At 35.1% G+C, this 22,248-nt stretch overlaps 1 protein-coding gene across 1 annotated transcript in view; it reads right to left on the bottom strand.

The window, feature by feature from the left end:
• Positions 1–22,248, bottom strand: part of CSMD1 (CUB and Sushi multiple domains 1) — a gene marked incomplete at both ends in the record, with an annotated part of 1,184,444 nt that overhangs the window by 279,503 nt on the left and 882,693 nt on the right. The window contains 4 exons of the mRNA XM_080616376.1: positions 4,046–4,184; positions 8,143–8,337; positions 12,187–12,513; positions 14,307–14,489. Coding sequence (XP_080472502.1) covers positions 4,046–4,184; positions 8,143–8,337; positions 12,187–12,513; positions 14,307–14,489 — 844 coding nt within the window. The remainder of the gene's footprint in view (positions 1–4,045; positions 4,185–8,142; positions 8,338–12,186; positions 12,514–14,306; positions 14,490–22,248) is intronic.

Genomic DNA, 22,248 nt, shown 5'->3' with positions numbered 1-22,248 from the left:
GAAACTAATTAGGAATAAAGTGCTCTCAGCCAGCAATTGCAGTTTTCTTAGCAGGGAAATATGATAGCAGTGGGTTTCAAACCCTTGCTGGAACAGAAAACTTAATAACTCTTAGTGGAATTGCTACCCATTAAAACAACCTTTATTCTCAGTAAGTTCTTGCTCATGTCAAACTTAGAAATTCATTTGTAGTTCACTTGTCTATTTTTGAGTTTGGGGGGGGAACATATGTTTGTTTTGGTTGTTTTGTTTGTTTGGTTAGGGATTTTTTTTGTTAATCTTTGCACTGTCACTGAAATAATAAATCAAGATTATTTACTATTGAAAATTCTGCATCTTTACTGAAAATAATTAAATAAGAGTTATTTTTAGGGCTTTTAATTTAAATGTTTATTAGCCTAATTATGGTAGTAAAAGGTAGGACATTCTCCAAATGTTCACAGAATTCTAAAACGACTATGTTATAACACTATGCTATACTGTTCTTGGTAAATAGGTAGGTTTTGAATAAGGAAGTTTGTTTTACAGACTATCCAATAAGTTTTCATCAATATTCAAAGTTCCAAAAATCTTCCAGTCGGCAGTTACCCTTCCAGTCTTTTTCTTTATGGCTTGAATAAATTAAGACTTTATTTTTTTGTTGCCTTTCCAGGCATTAGTTATGATCTTAAATGTGAAAAGTTTCAATGTAAAATATTCATAGGGTTACACAGTCATTTGCTGCTATTTCTGTAAAGTTTCTAAGTACTCTGGTAAGGCACATTTGTCTAGTAACATTTAAGCTTCATTAGCTCGTGAGATAATTTACATTATGAATATCAAATTCATGCAAGGTTTCATTCTTGCAGCTGTATCTTTGATGGCAAGTCAGATAGCTAAGTATAGAAGGGTTCTATTTTCCCCAAACTAGACAAAATACATGTCAAAAAAATTGACAATGAATTGACAAAAATCAATTAGTTGATTTACTTATTTATTTGATAATGATTTTGCTTACTGATTTGTAATTTGCTAATGTTATATCTGACAACAGAATTAATTTCCTATAAGTAGTAAAAAGGCTTTCCATTCAATTTTCATCTGGGTAGCAAAGCCTTCATTTTAACAAAAACCCCAAAACTTTATTACAAAAGGGAGATTATTACACTATTATTAACATCCCAAAGTATAACAATTTTCATGAAATGTAGTAAAACTATACAATTTTCTAAACCTGCCAGGAAAGCTCTATAAACTTCCAAAGAAAGCTCTATAAACTTCCAAAGAAAGCAAAGAGACATTGCCTCTCTTTTACCAAAATTAGCATGCTTTATGGTAACATTGTTTTGAAATTGAAACATTTAGGGAAGAGAGACAACCTTTCTTTAATAATTGTCTGCTGTAGTTTAAAAATTGTATGTGAATCAGAATTCTCCATTCAAAAGTCAGGGTTAACTCCAAGCTCTTTAATTTCATTGCAGTTCAATTTGTACATAAAGCTCTAGAATTCTGTTACTGGAATATGTGAGTGCAGCTGTCTAAAATTCACTAAATTTAGTTCTTAAACTAGACCATATGCCATAAAAGCCTGTTTCCCATTAAGTTTCTCAGAAATATAGTGGTCATACTGTTAAGGTCATAGTCAGTCATCCAAACATCTGCAATTTCACTCAACACATTGCCTTTCATAAAATTAAAATTCTCCATCTTACAACCAAGACGGCTTTTTGCTTTCACTGCATTTGGGAAGACATCCCTGGGCAAATAAATGTAAACTTCTAATTAATATATTAAGTCTTTGGGGGGCGGGGGGGGGGAACCCCACAAAAAAAAAAACCAGCAACTTAAAATTTGGGAACTTCCTACTAAATGCAATGAAAGCAAACAAGCCTTTGTTGTTGCAAGAGGTAACATGGTAACTTTATGAAAGCTGTTTAAACAGTTCTCATTCTTCTCTGGTATTGGTCATTCTCTCTTTCATCCCTGACCTTAACGCATTTACATCCAGAAAACAAAACAGGCCTGGAAAAAGGATATTGTAAACTAAATATACAAACTCTTTTCATGTTCTCCCATACATTACATTTCATGCCTCTAATCATATTTACAAAAACTTCTATGCATGTGTTAGTTTTCATTCACATTTCTTGACAAATATGTTACCAGAACTTTAGCAGTTCAGTGACCAGTGTATATACAAAACATATAATTTTATTTATATATCATGGTGGAATTCTTTCTCTAACGTGATTCACATTGGATTTACTTAATCTACCCACAATTTTGTTGTCCAGACATCCAATCTTGTAAGAATCCTCAGCAGTTCTCCAGTCATACTGTTTTTAGTACTCTGAATAACAGTATTATTAGTCTAATTTTCTCCTTTTTAAGATAATTTCTTAACATGCTGAACAGTTTTGAACATAACAGATTTCTGTAGAACACCCAGAATTCCACTGTGAGCCTTTTATCATCTATTAATTAAGTTTTTAATCATGCAATGTCCTTCCTCGTATTAAAAAGATGCTTAGCTTTTTAATAGCCCTTTACAGGGTGAGGTACAAAACCCAGGTAAATTATATTCAACACATTTCTATGCTTTCTGACACCATCAAAGAATTTCAATAGGTTTCTGAGATAGGATTTCTTTTACAAAAGCCATGCCAACACTTCTTTGGCTTCCACCAGTGCTACACTTCATTATAGTTTTTGTACTATGCATCCAGTATGCATTTCTTTAGATCTCTACAAAAGATTTTTATATGTTTCCTGAAGTGCACAGGTATCAAGACAGTTTTAAAAGAACAATTACAGTTACACACCATATTCAATTGTTCAGCCAACTCATCTTTGTACTCATCCAGGACTCCAGTCACCAGAACTAGTCATGTAGCTCTGGTGACTCACTTCATATAGGCCACCTCCCCTATCAGTGGCACTTCCGTCTGAGACAGATATTGCAGTGAGTTCCTCAAAATGAAGAATGTTGCAAATGGTATGTTTACATGGGTGCAAGAGGGAAACAAACCAACCAATGGAAGTGATACATGCAAAAACCCACTGAGCATTAAGTGATATTAAAAATATCACTTTTCAGTTCAGGAATGTTCTGACTTGCAAACTAGAGAAGTAAATATCAAATACATTTATCTGATCCTCACACTCTTCACTAGGATTCTGCATATTTGTTCCCGTGAGTGACATAGTATCAAGATAGATGGATTTTTTATTTGAACCACTTGAGTCACTTATACATTCTTCTGCCCTTCTCTCCATTAACTTACATCCCTTTTCATTTCTGCTCTTAGAAACAGAAGGGTGAATGATACTGGAAAACTTTGCTCATCATTGTTGACTTCACGTGAAGGTGAAACTAGACACAGGTTATTGCCTCTCCTCTCATATTGCCTGTATAATAGAAGTCACTGCAGTCCAGGTGCTGTCTTTTGTACTGCCCTTTGCATTTTTTGTCAAATGGAGTATTCAGTGTGAGACTGGTATCTAGATCAAACACTGAAACAAATGGTTATTTTTTAATTCTTTTACAAAGATGCTTGAAGGGTGAAGATTTTTTTTTTAATTTTATTTTCTTTTTTTAAGCACTTTCTTTAAAAAAAAATAATCTTGTACGGTTAGACAAAAGTACTAGTTGAGGTCACAATAGTTACAAAAGGATTAAACAAGCTGCAGTTCACATTCCTTGTGTGTAAATGCACTTTCACTGCTTCATGACTCCACATAAGAGGCAGACTAGGCTGAAAATTACTCTTTCTGACAAAAGATTATTATTCCAAAAGAAGCTTACGCACTACGCAGGGACATAATCCCAGTCCATTCTAGTAGCTCTAATTTAGGTCCACACTGAGGTAATGTTTTTGCAAATTAACTGGAATGGTAATTTCAGTTAGATACTTTGAAATTAAGTTTAAAACTCTGCCTTTAACAATGTTCTGATGTCTGGAGATCTTTTTCTTTCTTGTTTTTATCTCACTGTCAGTACTCATAGTGACACCTGAAGCATCAGAACAAATAAAATCTTGATATCCCTATGTTGGCGTATTCTCACCTGTCAAAAGTGATCTTAATGGAATGTCCTGGTCTCGCTTCAATCACCCATTCACAATTAAGTGAGTCCTTATAATATCCTGGCCACCCTGGTGGTAAGATAAAACCACTTGATGCTGTCAAATGTCCACCACATGGGGCTGAAAGAAAAAAAAAAAACATGTATATTTGTATCCTACCAAGTATTTCTAATGCAATATTATATATCCAAAGAACTTAAAAAAATGAATCAAAAATAAGTTTCATAGAATCGTAGCATGGTTTGAGTTGGAAGGGACCTTAAAGATCATTTAGCTCTAACCCCTCCCTGCCACAGGCAGGGATATCTTTCATTAGATCATGTTGCTCATGACCTGCCCTTGAAGGTTTAATATGCAACACAACTAAAATTTCTACATTATGTTATGAGCACTTCGTTTCCTTCAGAATCTTAAGTCTTGCAATGTGTCTTAATATAGCTTATTACTCTACATATCTTAATATGTAGAAAGGGGTTTCTGTAGAAAGCCAACTGTATCCTGGGATGCATCAAAAGGAGCATGGCCAGCAGGTGATCCTGCCCCTCTACTCTGCTCTCCTGAGACCTCACTTGGAGTATTGTGTACAGTGTCCTCAACACTGATGTCTTCAACATAAAAAGGACATGGAACTGTTGGAACAAATCCAGAGGAGGGCTACAACGATGATCAGGGGGCTGAAGCACCTTCCATATGAAGACAGGCTGAGAAAGTTGGGGCTGTTCAGCCTGGAGAAGAGAAGGCTGCGTGGAGACCTCATAGCAGCCTTCCAGTATCTGAAGGGGGCCTACAAGGATGCTGGGGATGTAGTGACCTGTAGTGACAGGACAAGGGACAATGGGTTCAAACTTAAACAGGGGAAGTTTAGATTGGATATAAGGAGGAAGTTCCTTATTGTGAGGGTGGTGACGCACTGGAATGGGTTGCCTGAGGAAATTGTGAATGCTCCATATCTGGTTGTGATCAAAGCCAGGCTGGACAGAGCCTTGGGTGACATGGTTTAGTGTGAGGTATCCCTGCCCATGGCAGGGGGGTTGGAACTTGATGATCTTAAGGTCCTTTCCAACCCTAAATATTCTATGATTCTATGATTTTATGATACAGTTAATTATTTTTATTGTATTGTGCCATCTTATGTTTAAACAGAATTTCTTGTATTTCAGTTTGTGTTCATTGACTCCTGTCCTGTCAGTGGACACCACTGAGAAGTATCTGGCTCCATATTTTTCACACCATCCCGTCTGGCATTTATACGCAATGACAAGATCCCTCCCATGTCCTGAGCCTTTTCTTCTCCAGTCTAGACAACCCGAGTTCTCTTAACCTCTTCTTGTAAGACAGATGCTCCAAGTCCTTAATCACCTTTGTGACTCCGCACTAGACTCAATGCAGTATGTCCACATCTCTCTTGTACTGGAGATCCCAGGACTGCACACAACATTTCTGACATATCCTCATCAGTGCTGAATAGAGGGCAAGGACCTGTCCTTTCCTCTCAGCCTGATTCTTTAGCTTCTCTGTCAAGGTCCCTCAGAACAGCAGCACAAACACAGGGTGTATCAGTCCTCCCAGTCTTAGACCATCTGCAGACTTGCTTCAGTTCACTCTGTCCCAGCATTCAGATCATTACTGAAGATTTTAAACAGTACTGGACCCAGTATTGACTCCTGGGGTATGCCACTGTGGACTAGCTGTACTTTACGCCACAGACCACAATACTATAAGCACAACTGTTCTGTCAGTTTTCAGTCCACCTCATTGTCCACTTCCCTAGACCATATTTCATAAGTTTGCGTATGAGAATATTATACAATACAGTGTCAAACACGTCACAAAAACTGAGATTAAAAATACCCACTACCCTCCCTTCATCCATCAGGTCAGTCATCTTATCACAGAAGGCTATCACATTGGTCAGGCATGACTTCCCCTTCATAAATCCATGCTGACTGCTCCCAGTCACCATCCTGTTCTTCATTGTTTGGAAACAGTTTCAAGGAATATTGCTGCACCACCTTTCCCAGCCTGTAAGTTCTGAGGAACCTGTAAGTTCCTCAGAAACTCCTTTCCTTTCTTGAAGATCAGAATTTGCTTTCTTCCAGTTCTCAGGAGCCTTTCTAGGTTAAATGACCTTCCCAAGATAATTGAGCACTGCCTTGCAATGTCATTGACTGTCTTCCTCACCATTCTTGGCTGCATCCCATTAGTTCCATTCCTATTAGGCCCATTCCTGTATGTCAGATTTGTTTAAATGTTCTCTAAATTGATCTTCCTCCATAAAGGGAAAAAAGTATTGCAACAGGGCTATGAAAGTAACAAGGCTAGACAGGAGCATTTTTCAGAGCGGGATCAGAGGTCTTTAGAGCAGGATTAAACAACAGCAGAACTGACTGGACAAATTTTAGGAAACATAAGTCCCTTAAAAGATTAAGCTGTCATAGCAGAGGGCTTTGGGATGTTATATTTTACCAAAGGCTATTGAGCAGTTTAAACCAGGAACACTTTCAAGGTCAGGTAAATCTATCTTATATATCATTTGTATTACCCTCAAGTAGTCAGTGGTATCATTATCAGTAAATTCCACATTGCAGTACAGGAAATCTTGTTACTTTTTTTCTGTTTGTCTAAGTAGTGACAAGCAAACCTATTATGCCATGTGGAAATGAATAGTAACATGAATTTGTGATTAGTAAATTAATATTCCTAGTTTTGATTCAATGCTTTTAATTTTTAAAAAATGAACTCAGATAGGTTAGTTGATTTCACTCATAACTTCCACTTGTCTCTGGAAAGTATTTAAAGATTTAAGAAAGTGGGGAAAAAAAGCAACCCACCAAACATGAAAAATACAGATCGAATTGCCTGTGGAGCAAAGTGATTGGCCCTGAAAATGACATTTACATTACATGTGCACAGTTAATGAAGAATTAAGATTATTCCATGGTGGTTCTTTAAATTAAATTTTGTCATATTAAAAACAAGAACAGTTTTTTGCTAAAACAAAACCCAGAAAACTCAGACAACTAGAAGCAAACTAAATTATCTCTACACTAACTAGGAAGGCTGCTTCACACGCACTATTTCTACCAGGCCGCTAATGTGTTTTTTTCGGTACCTGTAAATTTTATTAGAAATGCACTGTCTTATGAGGACTGAGTTGTCAGATTGCTTAAATAACAAAAATCATGAAACTGATGTGATCCAGATCCTTAAGTAACTCCAATGACACTGAAAATAAAAGAGGTGTGAGATTTACACCAATTAGGAGCTTTGGATTAGTGTATTCAAAAAAAGTATCATTTAATTGAGTGTCTGACTATGTATCTATTGCTTACTAAAAGATACATGATTGTTTGAACGTAACTTTAAAAGACACACTATAGTAGTTCATTAAATACATTCATGTCTTGCCTTACAAGCCATCACTGTTAAACATCAAGAAATCAGCTTACTCTTTTCCTTTTTCTCATTGTATTTCATTGGATCTAAAGCAATCTCTAATCCTAATTATAGCTCATCTTAGTGTGTTTATTCACCTAGGCAAGAACAAGCAAACAAATTTGGAACTTTTGGGGAATATAATGAATATTAAACATAGCTCTATATCTTATATTATCACTATATTTCTCAGGAAAGACTGTACTTAAGGTTAATATGTTACATACAGAAATTCAGGTATACTTTCATTTTGACAAAATTAAAGGTGAATTTTTTTTTAAAAAAAGGCTTTAAAATAGAAGCTTTACTTCAAGTTTCTATGTGGTAGATAATTAAGTTCTTCAGTATGCTAAGTGAAAACCGTTGTAACAGCTATAACTCATAACTGAGTAATGACGGTAACAACCAGAACTTGAAAAGAATAGCAACCAGATTTTTAGAATGTTAATTTATTCCAAGAATATAAAAGCAAGCTATCTTGTTTCTATTATTGCTCTCTCATCTGCCTGGAAGAGTGTTAAAATAAGATTAATTCATAACTTCAGCTAAAGCAGTCTTATTTATGTGCGAAATGTAAAAAGTAAGCTAAATTTAAAGTTTCATTATTCAAACTGTAGGTGCAAAGTAAAGATTGTGCCCTTACCTTCACAACGTGGGACAGTAGAGCTCCATACTACATTTCCATCTTGCATAATACATGTTATGGATTCAGAGCCTTGGGTTTTCACAAAACCATCATCACAGTGAAAGGAAACAGAACTTCCCAGGAGAAACCTGTCTCCAAAACGCCTCCCATTTATAGGAATGCCTGGATCATGGCACTCATTCTGACCAAAGGCTAACAAAAACATAGTAGCAATAATAATAGTAGTAAGAATGACAATATCAATAATAATAAACGTAATAACAATCACAACAATCACTCCTCTAAACTTTGTCTTTTTTTTTTTTTTGAAGGGAGAATAACCTTTCTATTGTGATGTAAGAAAACATAACACATAATACAATATAACTGAAAGTATATAAACTCCTCAAGTAAAAGTCAGATTTAAATCCAATGACATTCACACTAATGCAACATAGTTCTAATTTGGAAGCTTACTTGTTATTTCTGGCTTAAGTTCACAAGAACACTGCTTAAATTTCCATCTAGACAAAATCCTACTGTTTGCCTCTAACATAACAAGGAGTATGGTTTAGCACTGCAACTAATCTGGCAGAAATAGAGACTACTGCTAAAAGACTAAGGCCAGAGTGGAAAGGTATTCACAAATTTTTATGTGTTAAATCACAAGTGGTGTTCCCCAGGACCCAGAACTAGGGCCAGTTCTGTTAATATCATTATCAACGATCTGGATGAGGTGATCATGCTCAGTAAGCCTGCAGATGAAAGCAAGAAGGGTAGGAGTGTTGATCTGCTTGAGGGTAGGAAGGCCCTTCAGAGGGAACTGCATAGGCTGAAACAATGGACTGAGGCTGGTTGTATGAGGTTCAACAAGGCACAGTGGTGGGTCCTACACTTGGGTCACAGCAACCACATGCAACACTACAGGCTTGGGGAAGGGTGGCTGGAAAGCTGCCCAATGGAAAAGGACTTTGGGGTCTTGGTCGGCAGCTGGCTGATAATGAATCAGTTTGAGTCCAGGTGGCCAAATGTCATGGCAAACAGCTTCCTGGTCTGTATCAGAAAGAGCAGTGCCAGCAGGGCCAGGAAAGTTATTGTCTCCTGCACTCAGCACTGGTGAGGCCAGATGCTGAATCCTGTGTTCAGTTCTGGGCCACTCACTACAAGAAAGATACTGAGTTACTGAGCTGCTGGAGGAGGTTCAAAGAAAAGCAATGAAGCTGGTGAAGGGTCTGGAGAACAAATCCCCAGATGCACTTAAAAGACCTGTAGTTGTGGCACTTAGGGACATGAGTTAGCTGTAGACTTGACAGTGCTATCTTTACAGGTGATCTTAAAGGCCTTTCCAGCCTAAGCAGTTCTATGATTCTAATATGCCAGGAGTACAAGGAGGCACCAAGTGTGGTCACAACACCAAGCCTGTCAGAATTCAAGGAGTGTCTGGATGATGCTGTTAGTCATATAGTTTAGTTTTAGATAGTCCTGCAAGCAGCAGGGAGTGGAACTCAATTGTCTTTATGGGTCTCCACCAACTTGAGAGCCGCTATAATTCTAAGAATTTGTAAGTGTCATTGTGGTTTATCTGCTGAATTGCTGATATAAATCTTAAATCTACAGTTCACTGACTGTTAGTTATGTTTCATTTTTAAATCAATAAACTTCTTTAATCCTGATTTGATTCAAACTGTAAAAGTGGCACACTTCAGGAGGTCCAGAAGTACTAGCACTTTAGCTGAACTTAAACTAAATACTTCCTACTAACATTAAGGATTCATAAATAATAGACACTGCCATTTGCAATCTCAGTTTCCTATTATGGAAGCATATATGCTGTTTGGATAATTTTAGCACATAAAGTATGCATCAAACTTAGTGGTAACACCTAATAGGAAAAGTGTGGTGGAAAGGTCTTTTGTGATTATCAAGGCAATTAGGATTCTCAGAGAGTTTGATCCATGAGTATTATGGCTCTGCACAATTCATCTTCAAATAGAAATAGCAAATATTTTCTTACTACAGTCCATCTTTACTTAAGTAGAACAGCATATGGAAAAAGGGATCTGAACAATCTCAGACAGAAGCAGACCTAGAATTCAGGACTCACTTTTTCTGGTAAATATTGTAATCTCTATAGTCTCAGTTAAAGTGAGGATCTCCCTGTTCTATTACTTTTCAGAGGACAGTAATTATCCCTTTCTCTGAAAGCAAAGGAACAATTTAGTTACCTAAGGCTTAAATAAGGTTTCAAACCATGAATTCCAGTTTTATATGGGGCATCTTTTTAATAATACAAAGAAGCATCTTGACTCTGAACACTGTTAATTACCTTAATTGACACAAGACAGGAAAAATGCAAGATGTGACCAAAACAACTTTATTGTCAATTAATTCTTCTATAAGCTTAGAAGATAATTTCTTCAACTACCAAGAAAATCTCCATATAAGTAATGTCTTCGAATTACTAGTAAGAGTTCTAGGAGAGTTAGCAGTTTGTGGCAAACGTAATAATGCTTTCCATATGACTACAATGCTACTTGAGTTGACAGTATTGTTAAGTAATATCCTTTCATATAAACAAAACAACAGATGGCCATCTGTAGCCAAGCATTTTTTAGCCTAATTTCCCAAATGGGAAAGACTTCTGCTTGCAGTAGCTCTCAGCGTTCCAATATCTGAAGGGAACCTATAAGGATGTGGGAGAAGGCCTCAATCAAGGACTGTAGCAATAGGACAATGGGCAATGGCTTCGAACTTAAATAGGGGAAGTTCAGGTTAGATATATGGAAGAAAATCTTTACTGTGAGGGTGGTGAGGCACTGGAACAGGTTGCCCAGGGAGGCTGTGAATGCTCCATCCTTGGCGGTGTTCAAGGCCAGGTTGGACAAAACCTTGGGCAACATGGTCTAGTGGTAGGTGTCTCTGCCCATGGCAGGGGAGTTGGAACTAGATGACCATAAGGTCCTTTCCAACCCTAACCATTCTATCATTCTATGACTGCTAGGTCCACATTCAACAACATTTGAACTTGTTGACCAGTTGCAACTAATTTTTTTTATATTTGAGAATAACATTGTTAAAGATATTACATTTTTAAAATTCCTGAAGAATCTGGAGCTGGAGAGAAAAATGATTCTGATTAGTAATCATAGAATCATAGAATAGTTAGGGTTGGAAAGGACCTTAAGATCATCTAGTTCCAGCCCCCCTGCCATGGGCAGGGACACCCCACACTAAACCATGTTACCCAAGGCCTCATCCAGCCTGGCCTTGAACACCACCAAGGATGAAGTATTCACAACCTTCCTGGGCAACCCATTCCAGTGCATCACCACCCTAACAGTAAGGAACTTCCTCCTTATATCCAATCTAAACTTCCCCTGTTTAAGTTTGAACCCGTTACCCCTTGTCCTGTCACTACAGTCCCTGATGTAATCTCCTATAGGAAATAATTCTGCTTGAAATCAGCTATGTTCTAAGATGCTAGAAAAACCACAGAGGTAACTATTATGTATAAACCAAAAAAGATATATATATATACACACTTAGGTGTCTGCATTCCTAGATACCATACCATCTAACTGGAAGATAAAATGCAAAAGTAAAGCAGGTTCCCAGAGCTATTTATTTGCAATGATATTCTAGTTGCTTTTTATACTTCTATGCTTTTCAGATTAACATCTCCATTTTGGGGATCTAAGATCAACACCTTTGTGAATTTATTCCTGCTGGTTTCATGGAGAAGGATATTAAATCACTCGCAACAGATGCCTCGATCTGAATGATCTGTGCTTTAGTTATGTGCTCTGTATTTATGCAGTGTCAACTAAAAAGGCCCTTAAATAATAAAAGGAATTCCTCAGCACTATTACAATAAAAATAAATAAATTATAAAGATTTAGGTAAGCTAATGAACATTAGGAAGACAGCTGAAAGCAGTGCAATTATACAAGCATTACAGTTTACTTCTGTATTATAAATAAAAACATTTTTTATCTGTCATTATTATGAAGAAAGACAGCTTGATTTTAAGACTAGGTATAAAATAAAAGCAAAGGCTCTTACTTGTGTAAGTGATATTAAATCCTCTTCCAGTGGTAGAATGATCTGACTGAAATTCAAGCCTTACGATGTGTCCACTGCTAGCCAACTGGGAAGGGACTTCATTGCCAGAAAAAGTGCCAAGAGGTGGTAAATCTGAAATCCCATCATCTTTCACTGTAAGGTAGTCAAATTGAGGTTCTACATCAAAGTCATTGAAAATCAGGTGGATTCTGCTTCCCGGCTCTGAGATAATTAACCAAACACAGTTCATATTGTTCCCATACTCCTCAGGATAATTTGGAGAAAGAATAATTCCAGACGGTGTGGTGAAGTTGAAGAAACAAGAGACTGAAAAAACAACAATAGATTCTTAAAATGCTATCCACAAATATTATAAATGCTTTTTTTTTTTTTTTTTTATTGTGGAAAGAATGCTTTTGAAGCCTGGATGTCAAAACTACTACACATGCAAGCTGGAAATGTTTAAGACTGTCAGAACATTTCTTTAATATAATGTGACAGCCTTGAATGTTTTTATTTCCCCAAGTGAGGCTACGTAACTACACCTGAGCCTGCAAAAGATATGAGAAGCATGTAGAGAATGCCAAAGCAGGAAAGCAAAAGTAATGCCTGATGGGTCAGAATTTGGAAAAATTGGCAGGTTTGTTTTGAAATGAAAATGCAACCTCCAAATTGAAATGTGGATTTTCTCTAAATAGAGAATTAATGAAAATGAGTTTAGAAATCAAAAAAAATTGGGCACAAGGGCCAGTTCTCCCTGTAGTACACAAAGTTCATGTAATTAACAGCAGAAATTTAGATGTGCCTTGATCAAGAACTCTTCAGAGTACACAATACAAACTTATTTCACCCCTACTTTCCCCTTCAATAGCACAGGAAAATTAAATATAAATGATTTATAGCTCTCCTCCATTTCACTCTTTTGGGCCAATTTTCTTCAAGACAATTCCTAATTGATTTTAGAGTCATAAGCTTGTGGCTGGTACCTTAGTGAGATGTACAGTATATTCAGAAAGAGGAAGGATCACTGCATATTAATTAATGCAAAAGATAACCATTACTCATCCTTTAAATGTGTCAAACTGCACTCAGTGTTTGTAAACAGGTGTTGCAAGTTTACACTCTATTATCTTTCACAGCGCATATGCACATCAAGCAGTGGATCACAGTAATATTCCACACTATTGCCAACAGGAACTAGTATATCAACCCAATGCAATACTGCACCATGAACAAAAGCGACTTCTGTCCTAAAGAGAATTGCAACCACACTGTCTCCATCCCCAGGCCTTATGTGCTTAGACACATTTCAGCATCGCATGGGCATATAGAGACTTCTTCCAGTTCACAGCAAGGTTACTCAGCTTGGCAAGAACTGTACCAACATAGCTGCAAAATATATATGTGTCCAAGTAGAACAGGACACTTCCCAAAGGTTGTTTTGAAAATCCAGTACTGAATTGTGAGACTGTTCATAGGAAAAGGTAGTGTGGTCTGGAGGAAAAATGAAGTGCCTAATGAGTCTGTATCCTAGAAAGTTTTACTCTATTTTACCCTAGAACAAAAAGAAACAGAAAATTAAAAAAAACAAACAACACCCCTCTTTATTTAAATCCATCTATAAGCTTAACTACAAACATGTATTACCTTTAAAAGCAAAATTCAAAACTGTTTACTTTACCTACCCTTTTTCTATGTTAAGAGATCCTGATATTCATTTTCATGCTTTATTAGGATATCAGATAAAAATCTCCAATCTGTTCTTACGTGAATCTGGAGACTGCTTTGCACTGACAGAATCAATGTGTAAGTTCCACTGAGTCCCTTCGAACACTTACATGCTATTGTGAATTGTTCATTTAGAGTCTAATTCAACACACATTTACATTAAGAGTGTTAAATGGTTCAATTAAATATAAAATGAGGGGAAAGAACATTCTAAAACAGTCGTATGTGATGCTCCCCATAAATAAGCTCCTATTGAGTCAACTAAAAAAAGCCCATGTAACTGAAAAAGTCTTCAAGTTTTTTTGAAATGTTTTCCTGCTGGTTAGTCACAAATGCTAAGAAAAGCAAGAGGCTAAGGTCAGGAAACTAATACAGAAAAAGAAAATTCTTACAAACACAGCTGGGTTTGTTGCCAGACCACTGGTTGTTTTGTTGACATGTAATTGTTCTCTCTCCCACCAGTTCAAAAGCTGCTTGACATTCAAAGGTAAGTGTGTCTCCATGCAGAAAACTGCTGCCAGTCCTTTTTCCATATGATGGAATTCCAGGGTCTCCACAACCTCCTTTCTCAATTTCTGAATATCGAAAAAATTTAAACACAATACTAAGGAAAACATATTTACAAGCAATTTTTATGTCAGAATCAGTAGTGATTTCAAAATGTTTGGCTTATGCATTAAACTAACATTTACAGCTGAAAGTGAACTAGAGGTAAACGCTGTAAAACCACCTCTAAAATGACTTGGGATCTAGTCTTTTCGTAAACTAGTAGCTTCCATACCTGCACTGCATAAGATAACAGAATACTCATATTTAACTGCATGGCTTCACTAACTACAACATATTTGAAGGTAAAATTGTCAAGTCATAGTCTCCATTCTAACCATGGAGACATACTATGTGTAGATCCTGTTTCTGATAATGAGGTACTAGTAATGAAGAATCTCTCTTAACTCTCTCATCTGCAGTTTTGTTTATAAGGCTATTAGCAATACAATTAAAGGTATATATATATAATTTACTGATAGCATAAATGAATTTCATTTTAAGCACTAAAATACAATAAAAACAAAACTGAGGAATTATTTCTTAATCTCATACTTCAAATTAGAGCCATATTTCTCTCAGTTGCATTCAGCTACGCTAAAAAGACATTAACATTTTGGATTAAAATTCATAGATACTCTCTAGGAGATCTGCTATTTAAATTACTTGATTTGTAGATGTTGAGCATACATACACAAAAGAAGAGAATAAAAAACTCAAGTCTCATGAAATTTATGAACAACAAGATTATTAGGAAATGTAAACATTAAGTGCCTGTGATGGAAACAGTGAATCATCTTACAAATTACTACACACATGGCTGTCCACCAAAAATGAAAGCTCTATTTCTTTACCATTAAATTTAAAGCAGTTTATTAATTTCCATTTCAGCAACAACAATAATAACGAAGCACTTCTGGTTCTATAACTGTGTTGCTACATCTGTACTAAAATGATGTAAACCTGATATGAATGAAATTAGTGATAAAATACTTGTTATTTAAACGTTTCCCAGTTCAACACAGGGTATGAAATCTGAAACACTCAAGATAAGAAAATTGAACTTGCTGAATATTACTAAATATTAATATAATTTAGCACCATTAAAAATGTCTGCTGTCAAATATTGCTAAGTCCATTAATGTAAAATCCTGTCAGAAGTGTGTATCTTGACATGCTAACAACAACAGAAATTCTAAGATGCAGGATGACATTATTATGATATATGAAGTCAATCCACTACGTTTATCCCTTTAAAGCAGTTGTGAAAATATTGTTGACAAGAATGTCGAGAAAGGCATGCCATGTACTTCACAAAAGAACTCCTGATTCATCAGGATTAGAGGGATGTAATTTTTTTTTTCTTATTAATCTTAAACTGAATTTTGAAGAGAAAATTAGGAGCAACTATTCTATCTACAAGTTCAAAGCAGTTCCATAATCAGCGGCTTTATTTAAATAATTTGATTACCAGATAGTAGTATATATTGAATGCAAACCTCTTCAAAAGAAGTCTAGTACACATATATAATAAAACACCAATACAGCCATGTCATAAATACTATTCAGACTTATATGTGTTTACAAATGTTTTAATGTAGTTTTCACCTGCCTACTCTACTGAGACGCTGATTCCTGCTACCATTATGGAGCCCTGGAAACCTGTGTCGTCCCAGCTATCCATAACTCTACATCCTACATGAAAATGCTGACAGGTACAGAAAATCAGAACCCACATTTTAATCACATTTTGAAAGTTCATCTCCTCCACTGACAGGAGAGCTGTATCTAATGGAGCACGTAAAAATGATTATAAACAATCTTTTCCAAAAACACGTTTCTCGAAGATAAGGGCAATACTGTCTCAGACAGGAGTGTCAGGAGGCAAACTGCAGGGTTTTGCAAAGGCATTACTGAAGATTTATCCCTCAAAAGAAAGCAACATGTGTTTCTTTCCATGGTCTACAGAAAAGGTATCAAAATATCTTTAATTAATGAATTTACTGAAGTAGAAGACAGATCAGGATGCTTCTAACTCTCAAGAGATACACCAAGCCCTAGAAGAGGGGTATGGATCAGTGAACTAAAACTTTTAACAGAAATTATCATGAATCAAGCTTTCTGGCAGATTGAAAATTCTTTTTTTTTTTTTTTTTTTAATGTCTTTAGTCAGAACAAAGCTCTTACTGAGGAAGGCAAGTATACAGGATAAACTTTAGAGACTAACCAAATACTTTGTACTGCTTAATATATCACCCTTCATCCAAGAATAACTTTTTACTTGAGATGGAGAACTAATTTTGATCTTTAAATACTTTATTTGCAAGCATAAACAAGCAGTTAAAAACACAAAAACTAATTTCAGGTAGAAGATTTTTAATTGAAAAAAAATCCTTTTATTCTTTGGAAAAGTAAAGGTTTAGCAAAATCTGTCTCATAAAAAACATTTTGATGATGAATTACAGATTTTCTCATAAAACACATTAGAAGGAATTTTTAAGTCAAGCCATTTTACATTGAAAAGCCAAAGAACTCATTAAAATGTCAAAATGAAGTGTATGAATTTTATTTTTATTCCATCTTTCAGAGTATATGCCTGTTTGTCCAATATAAAAAAAAAAAAAAAAAAAAAAAAGAGGAAATTTAACAAATTCATAAAACATTTCTGATGATGTCTGATTTTAATTTTCATAAAAAAGGCTTGAAAAATTTCATGCAGCTCTAGAAATCTACATCTTCAGAAACCTTGAAGTCTGTCTAACCATAATAGAAAATGTACTTCAGCCAAAACCAAGTTATTCAGGTGGACAGAAAGCACCCACTCTAGTTCCAAGGATAACATTCACTTCAAATTTCATGTAAATTTCCTGGTATGAAGACTTACAATAACGTGTATATCATGCAATTCTTATTACATTACAAGTATTACTATCAATACCACAATTCTAGATCAATTAATATTCTACCAATCAATTTTAAAGTGAGATAAAGATCTGTTGTTTTCACACTACAAAATCATAAGCAACACCGAACTTAAATACATTAACACTTTCCATGCACTTTTTCAGTTCAACATTCATGCATTAGACAATTTCCTTCCAAAATATCTGAAAAAAACCCAAAAACCCAAAAAGCTGTCTCTTAGCTGACTGATTTTTTTTTAGGTATACCCATTACAGGTTAGGTAGTGGTTAAGATGACATAACTTCCCTTCCTCGTAAAAAGATAAAAACTTTAAGTAATAGTCTCAGTTAAAATGTCCTTTATTATTATTATTATTATTAAACAACTATGGTAAATTACAAATCCATGTAAAAATTCTTCCAGCAGCAGAACACATTATTAAATATTCAGTTATTCAGAAAATTATGAGGAAGCGACAGAACAAAACTAAGTTGGATGCAAGATCGTCTGTACATTTCTCTTCAGTAAAAGCTAGATTTCTGCCACATATATTAATGACAGAACACAACTTAGAGAAGACAGAGAAGGTGAGACTCAGGAGTTTTTGTTTATACATAAATAATACTATTGGTTTATAACCAGATCCAGAGTAATACAGGCATGTAATGATTGTCAACATTTTTCTGCCCTCTGAGATTTAATGCAGCTTTTTATTTCATTGTCTCTTTTGGTGCCTGTTTGACATCCACTGATTTAATCAGAGAACAATTTTTTTAAATATTTAAATTCAGTTGAGGTGCACTGTGCTTATTAATTCAACACATACAATTTATGAAGTAGAATAATTGGTGCAAAAAAGTTATATATCCTTTTGCTAAAAAACCCGAACAACCCAAAAACATCCCTTTGATCAAATGAGCTGGAGCTATGGCTGAGCTCTCAGAAAAATTGTATCAGACAGAAAAGGTTCTTAAAATGACAAATAAGAAAATAAAAGCTATGCTAGCTTATTTAAAGTGTGGCAATAAACCCCCTATTCATTTAGGATTATTCTGTATACTCATTCAGTGTTGGACTTCTTTTGATCTGAGTTGTTAGAACTGTGTGAAATTCATGAAGTTTGCAAATAAGCTCTCAAGCTCAAATTTAAACATCATTTTCCTCTGGTTACCAAAATATTAATATTGATCTTATTCAATTGTTCATGGCTTTCATGTACTCTCTTTCAGTAGCCTGGGGAAAGAGACTTTTCATCTTGTTTGTAAACTAGAAAATATACTCAGTTTCAGGGAATATTCTCTCTTTAATGTTGGAAGAACAACACGATTAAATTTCTGATTAGAAGATCATATCCCTCTGAATTTAATCAAAGACATTTCTGTTCCTGTGATTTCTGTCAAAGGAAGAAATATGGCAATTCTAAAGTGCCATTAAGCACCTATATATGCATTATGATTACTCTTTAAAGGTGTCACATTGCAATTCAAGCGTTTCTGATGGAAAGGCTTTGCATTAGTTTGATCCAGGTATTTGAAATACATAATAAAATGCTTCATAGATTATAATATTTGTCAGTCTTAAATATATTAGTCATTGTTGTAATTTACCTTTTCTTCCCCTTGTTACTAGATTACAAATGCACAGTTAAAATTAAATTCTTAACGCCACTATGTTTTCATTCACACTATCCAATGTTCTAGCATAGATTATCAGTGAATCATCATCAAATCACTAAATATGTAGCTAAACTTTTACCAGTAGAGTATTAATAATATCCTTACACTTTAATAGTTCAGATGCATAAACACAATTTAAATTAAATAAATGTTTTAAACACATGGCTTACACAAAAATTCAGTGTTGAGGTCAATACCTCTTAACCCTAAAGTCATTAATTTGACAGCATCTTATAATGATCATCTTAGCTAAGGACAAGACAGGTTAAGGGAAGCTGGGAACTGAAACAAGTATATATTTACTGAAAAAAAACAAACAAAAAAATAGTTTGGAAGTTTATTTCTGCATCAGATAGGACCTGTTCAGTTTGACATCTCAACACTTATATCACAAGCCCAGAAATTCATGGCTTGAATACAAGAAAATTGATCATTTAGTTTATTTCTTCTTATTCATCTTGTCTACTTGCATTAACAATCATAGTATCTGTCACAGTGGAATCCGATTTAAAAATACAAATGGGGAAACTCTTACACAAATAGAAAACCTTATAGAAAGAGAAGGGATAGAGAGATGCCCAGGATTGCAGAAGAGGACATAAGTAAAAGACTGATACTATAGATATGATTCCTGCAAAGGAGCATGGGAAAAACTACTGAAAGTGAAAATGATAAAACTAATAGGAAAAAAAAAATCAGACACCACATAATTGGACTGTAAAAGTGGCTATTAAAAGCTAAAATGAGGTTGGCCTAAAGATAAAACCAGGGTGGCCTTACATGATAATTTTGTAGATCATCACAATTTTACCATTATTCCAGTAAATTTCTTCAAAGAAATTTTACAGTACAATTTATTACTAGTCTCCATCTATAAAAGGAGAAGGCTTCCTTCATGGATCATATAGTTCCAAGCAGCATTCTAAAAGATTCTCACAATTTCTCTGAAATGTTTTGTCCTTGCTGTTATCAAAAAGGCTTCAGATCATATCCAGTAGATTAACTTTTGTTGCTTCTACCTTATTGCATGCTATATCAATATTGAAAAAATAAACTTGACCTTAGATATCTGGAAAACCAACATGAAAAATTTTATAGGAAGTCCATTTAAGCTAACAATCTACTATCATAGCATATGCATGGCTTGTTGGTAATGATGACATACCGTATCATATCATATCTTATAAAAATCCTTGAAAGTAATAATTTGAGAAGAAAACAAAACATGACAAATATGTTCTTTAATTTTAATATTTATTACTTAATAATATATTAATATTTAACATTTTAATATGCAGAAAAATAAAATTTCAGTTTGTTTATGATTGATTTTACATGTCCAGAGGTAGATGCAGACCAAATCTGAATAGGGATGAGGAAGAAGCATTTTGTGACTTCTTGCAGAAGTGTTTATGATACCAAGTAACTGACTGATGAAACAGCAGGCAACATTCATTATCAGGAATTGTAGAAAAATAAATGTGGAAAAATAATCATGAGCTTGCAGGTACAATGATTCTGACTTGACACTTACCACTCAGGAACAAGAATTCTGGCATCCTAAAGGTAATTCTCTGAAATTGTAAGCTATTGAAAAATGTTAGGAATTGCTATGAAAGGAAGAGTGAACAAAACAGAAAACAGCATTTTGACAACAGAAAAAAATCTATTTGTTTTACATGTTGAATGCTGTATGTAGTTCTGCACCTCCATACGAAACAGGCTACGCTAGAATTAGGGAAGAAAAACAGAAGATCAAAATTACTTTTTCTGAGGAACTGGAGACCAATTAAATAGACTGGAAATCTGTTTTTTTGGGAGGTGAAATATGCGTTCAAAAAGCGATTGGACAAATACCTGAAAACCTTACTGAGCGACAATGAGAAAGTATTTCCCTTAGAGCACCTCCCATATGAAGACGGGCTGAGAAAGTTGGGGCTGCATAGAGACCTCAGAGCAGCCTTCCAGTATCTGAAGGGGGCCTACAAGGATGCCAGAGAAGGACTCTTCATCAGGGAAAATGGGTAATGGGTTTAAACTTGAACAGGGGAAGATTCAGTTTAGATATCAGAAGTTGCTCTTCACTGTGAGAGTGATGAGGCACTGGAACAGGTTGCCCAAGGATGTTGCAAATACTCCACCCCTGGCAGTGTTCAAGGTCAGGTTGGACACAGCCTTGAGCAACCTGGTCTAGTGGAAGGTGTCCCTGTCCATGAGAGGGGGATTGGAACTAGATGATCTTTAAGATCATTTCCAACTCAGACCATTCTATGATTCTATTTAAGACTTGCATCACTGAAAGCAGGGGAAGTACCCTGGGATTATCTCTGTCTTTTAATTTATCACTGTATATTTCACCATTTTTTTGTTTAAACTTTAATTATTGCCTATTATCAATATGCTATGAGCTTCTGGTCTCACTGTAGATTTTAATTCTAATATTTTATGGTAAAGAATACTGTATCATTAAAAATTCAGATTTCATTATTGTTTACTAACAGGAAGAGTAGAGTCTGTCTATAAAAAAGGCTGAGTAGAGCCTTGGACAAATGTTAGCCCAAAGATATCCTGTGGAATTCAAGTTAGCATGTTAAGGTGGAAAATAGGAAATAGAGTAATAAGCAAGTTTAGTTGCCTCAGAAAAGATTAGAATAAGATAAGGATGAATCTTGTGAAAAGATGAACCATAGAATGAGGCAAAGGCAATAAAGAGGCTTGTAGAAAGTTATTAAATGTAAAAGAAAGAAAAATAGCTAGCAGGAAAGGAGAATGAAGAACACTTTCACCTTTCCAGGGGGAAAAAGAAAATAAAGAAAAAGAAAATCATAGTTAGATAACAAGTTTAAATAAAATTAAGTAAAGGGCAGGATAGGAAGAGACTGTTTAGAAAATATAGACATATTCAAGGGAATATGGACTAACTAAATTCACATTGAACTATTTAAAATGAAGTAGTCTATGAACTATTAGCAATTATCTTCAAGAACTTATGGAGGTCCTAGCTGACTGGACAAAGTCACATGTAATATTTATCTTAAAAACTGGAAAAAAACAAAGGAATTATACAAATGCATGTGTATATAATTTGTCCCCTCACACTGGGAAAATGATGTGTGTTATCTTCCTTTACAACACAGTATTCTTGGAGATCTTTACCTAAAATTATCTTAAGCCCTGACATGGAAGACATGGCAGTTGTCTAGAAAAG

This window comes from Psittacula echo (genome assembly GCF_963264785.1).
Source record: "Psittacula echo genome assembly, chromosome: 4".
Lineage (NCBI taxonomy): Eukaryota > Metazoa > Chordata > Aves > Psittaciformes > Psittacidae > Psittacula > Psittacula echo.
The sequence above is the reverse complement of the archived record's forward strand: the minus strand, read 5'-3'. Positions and strand labels throughout refer to the sequence as shown.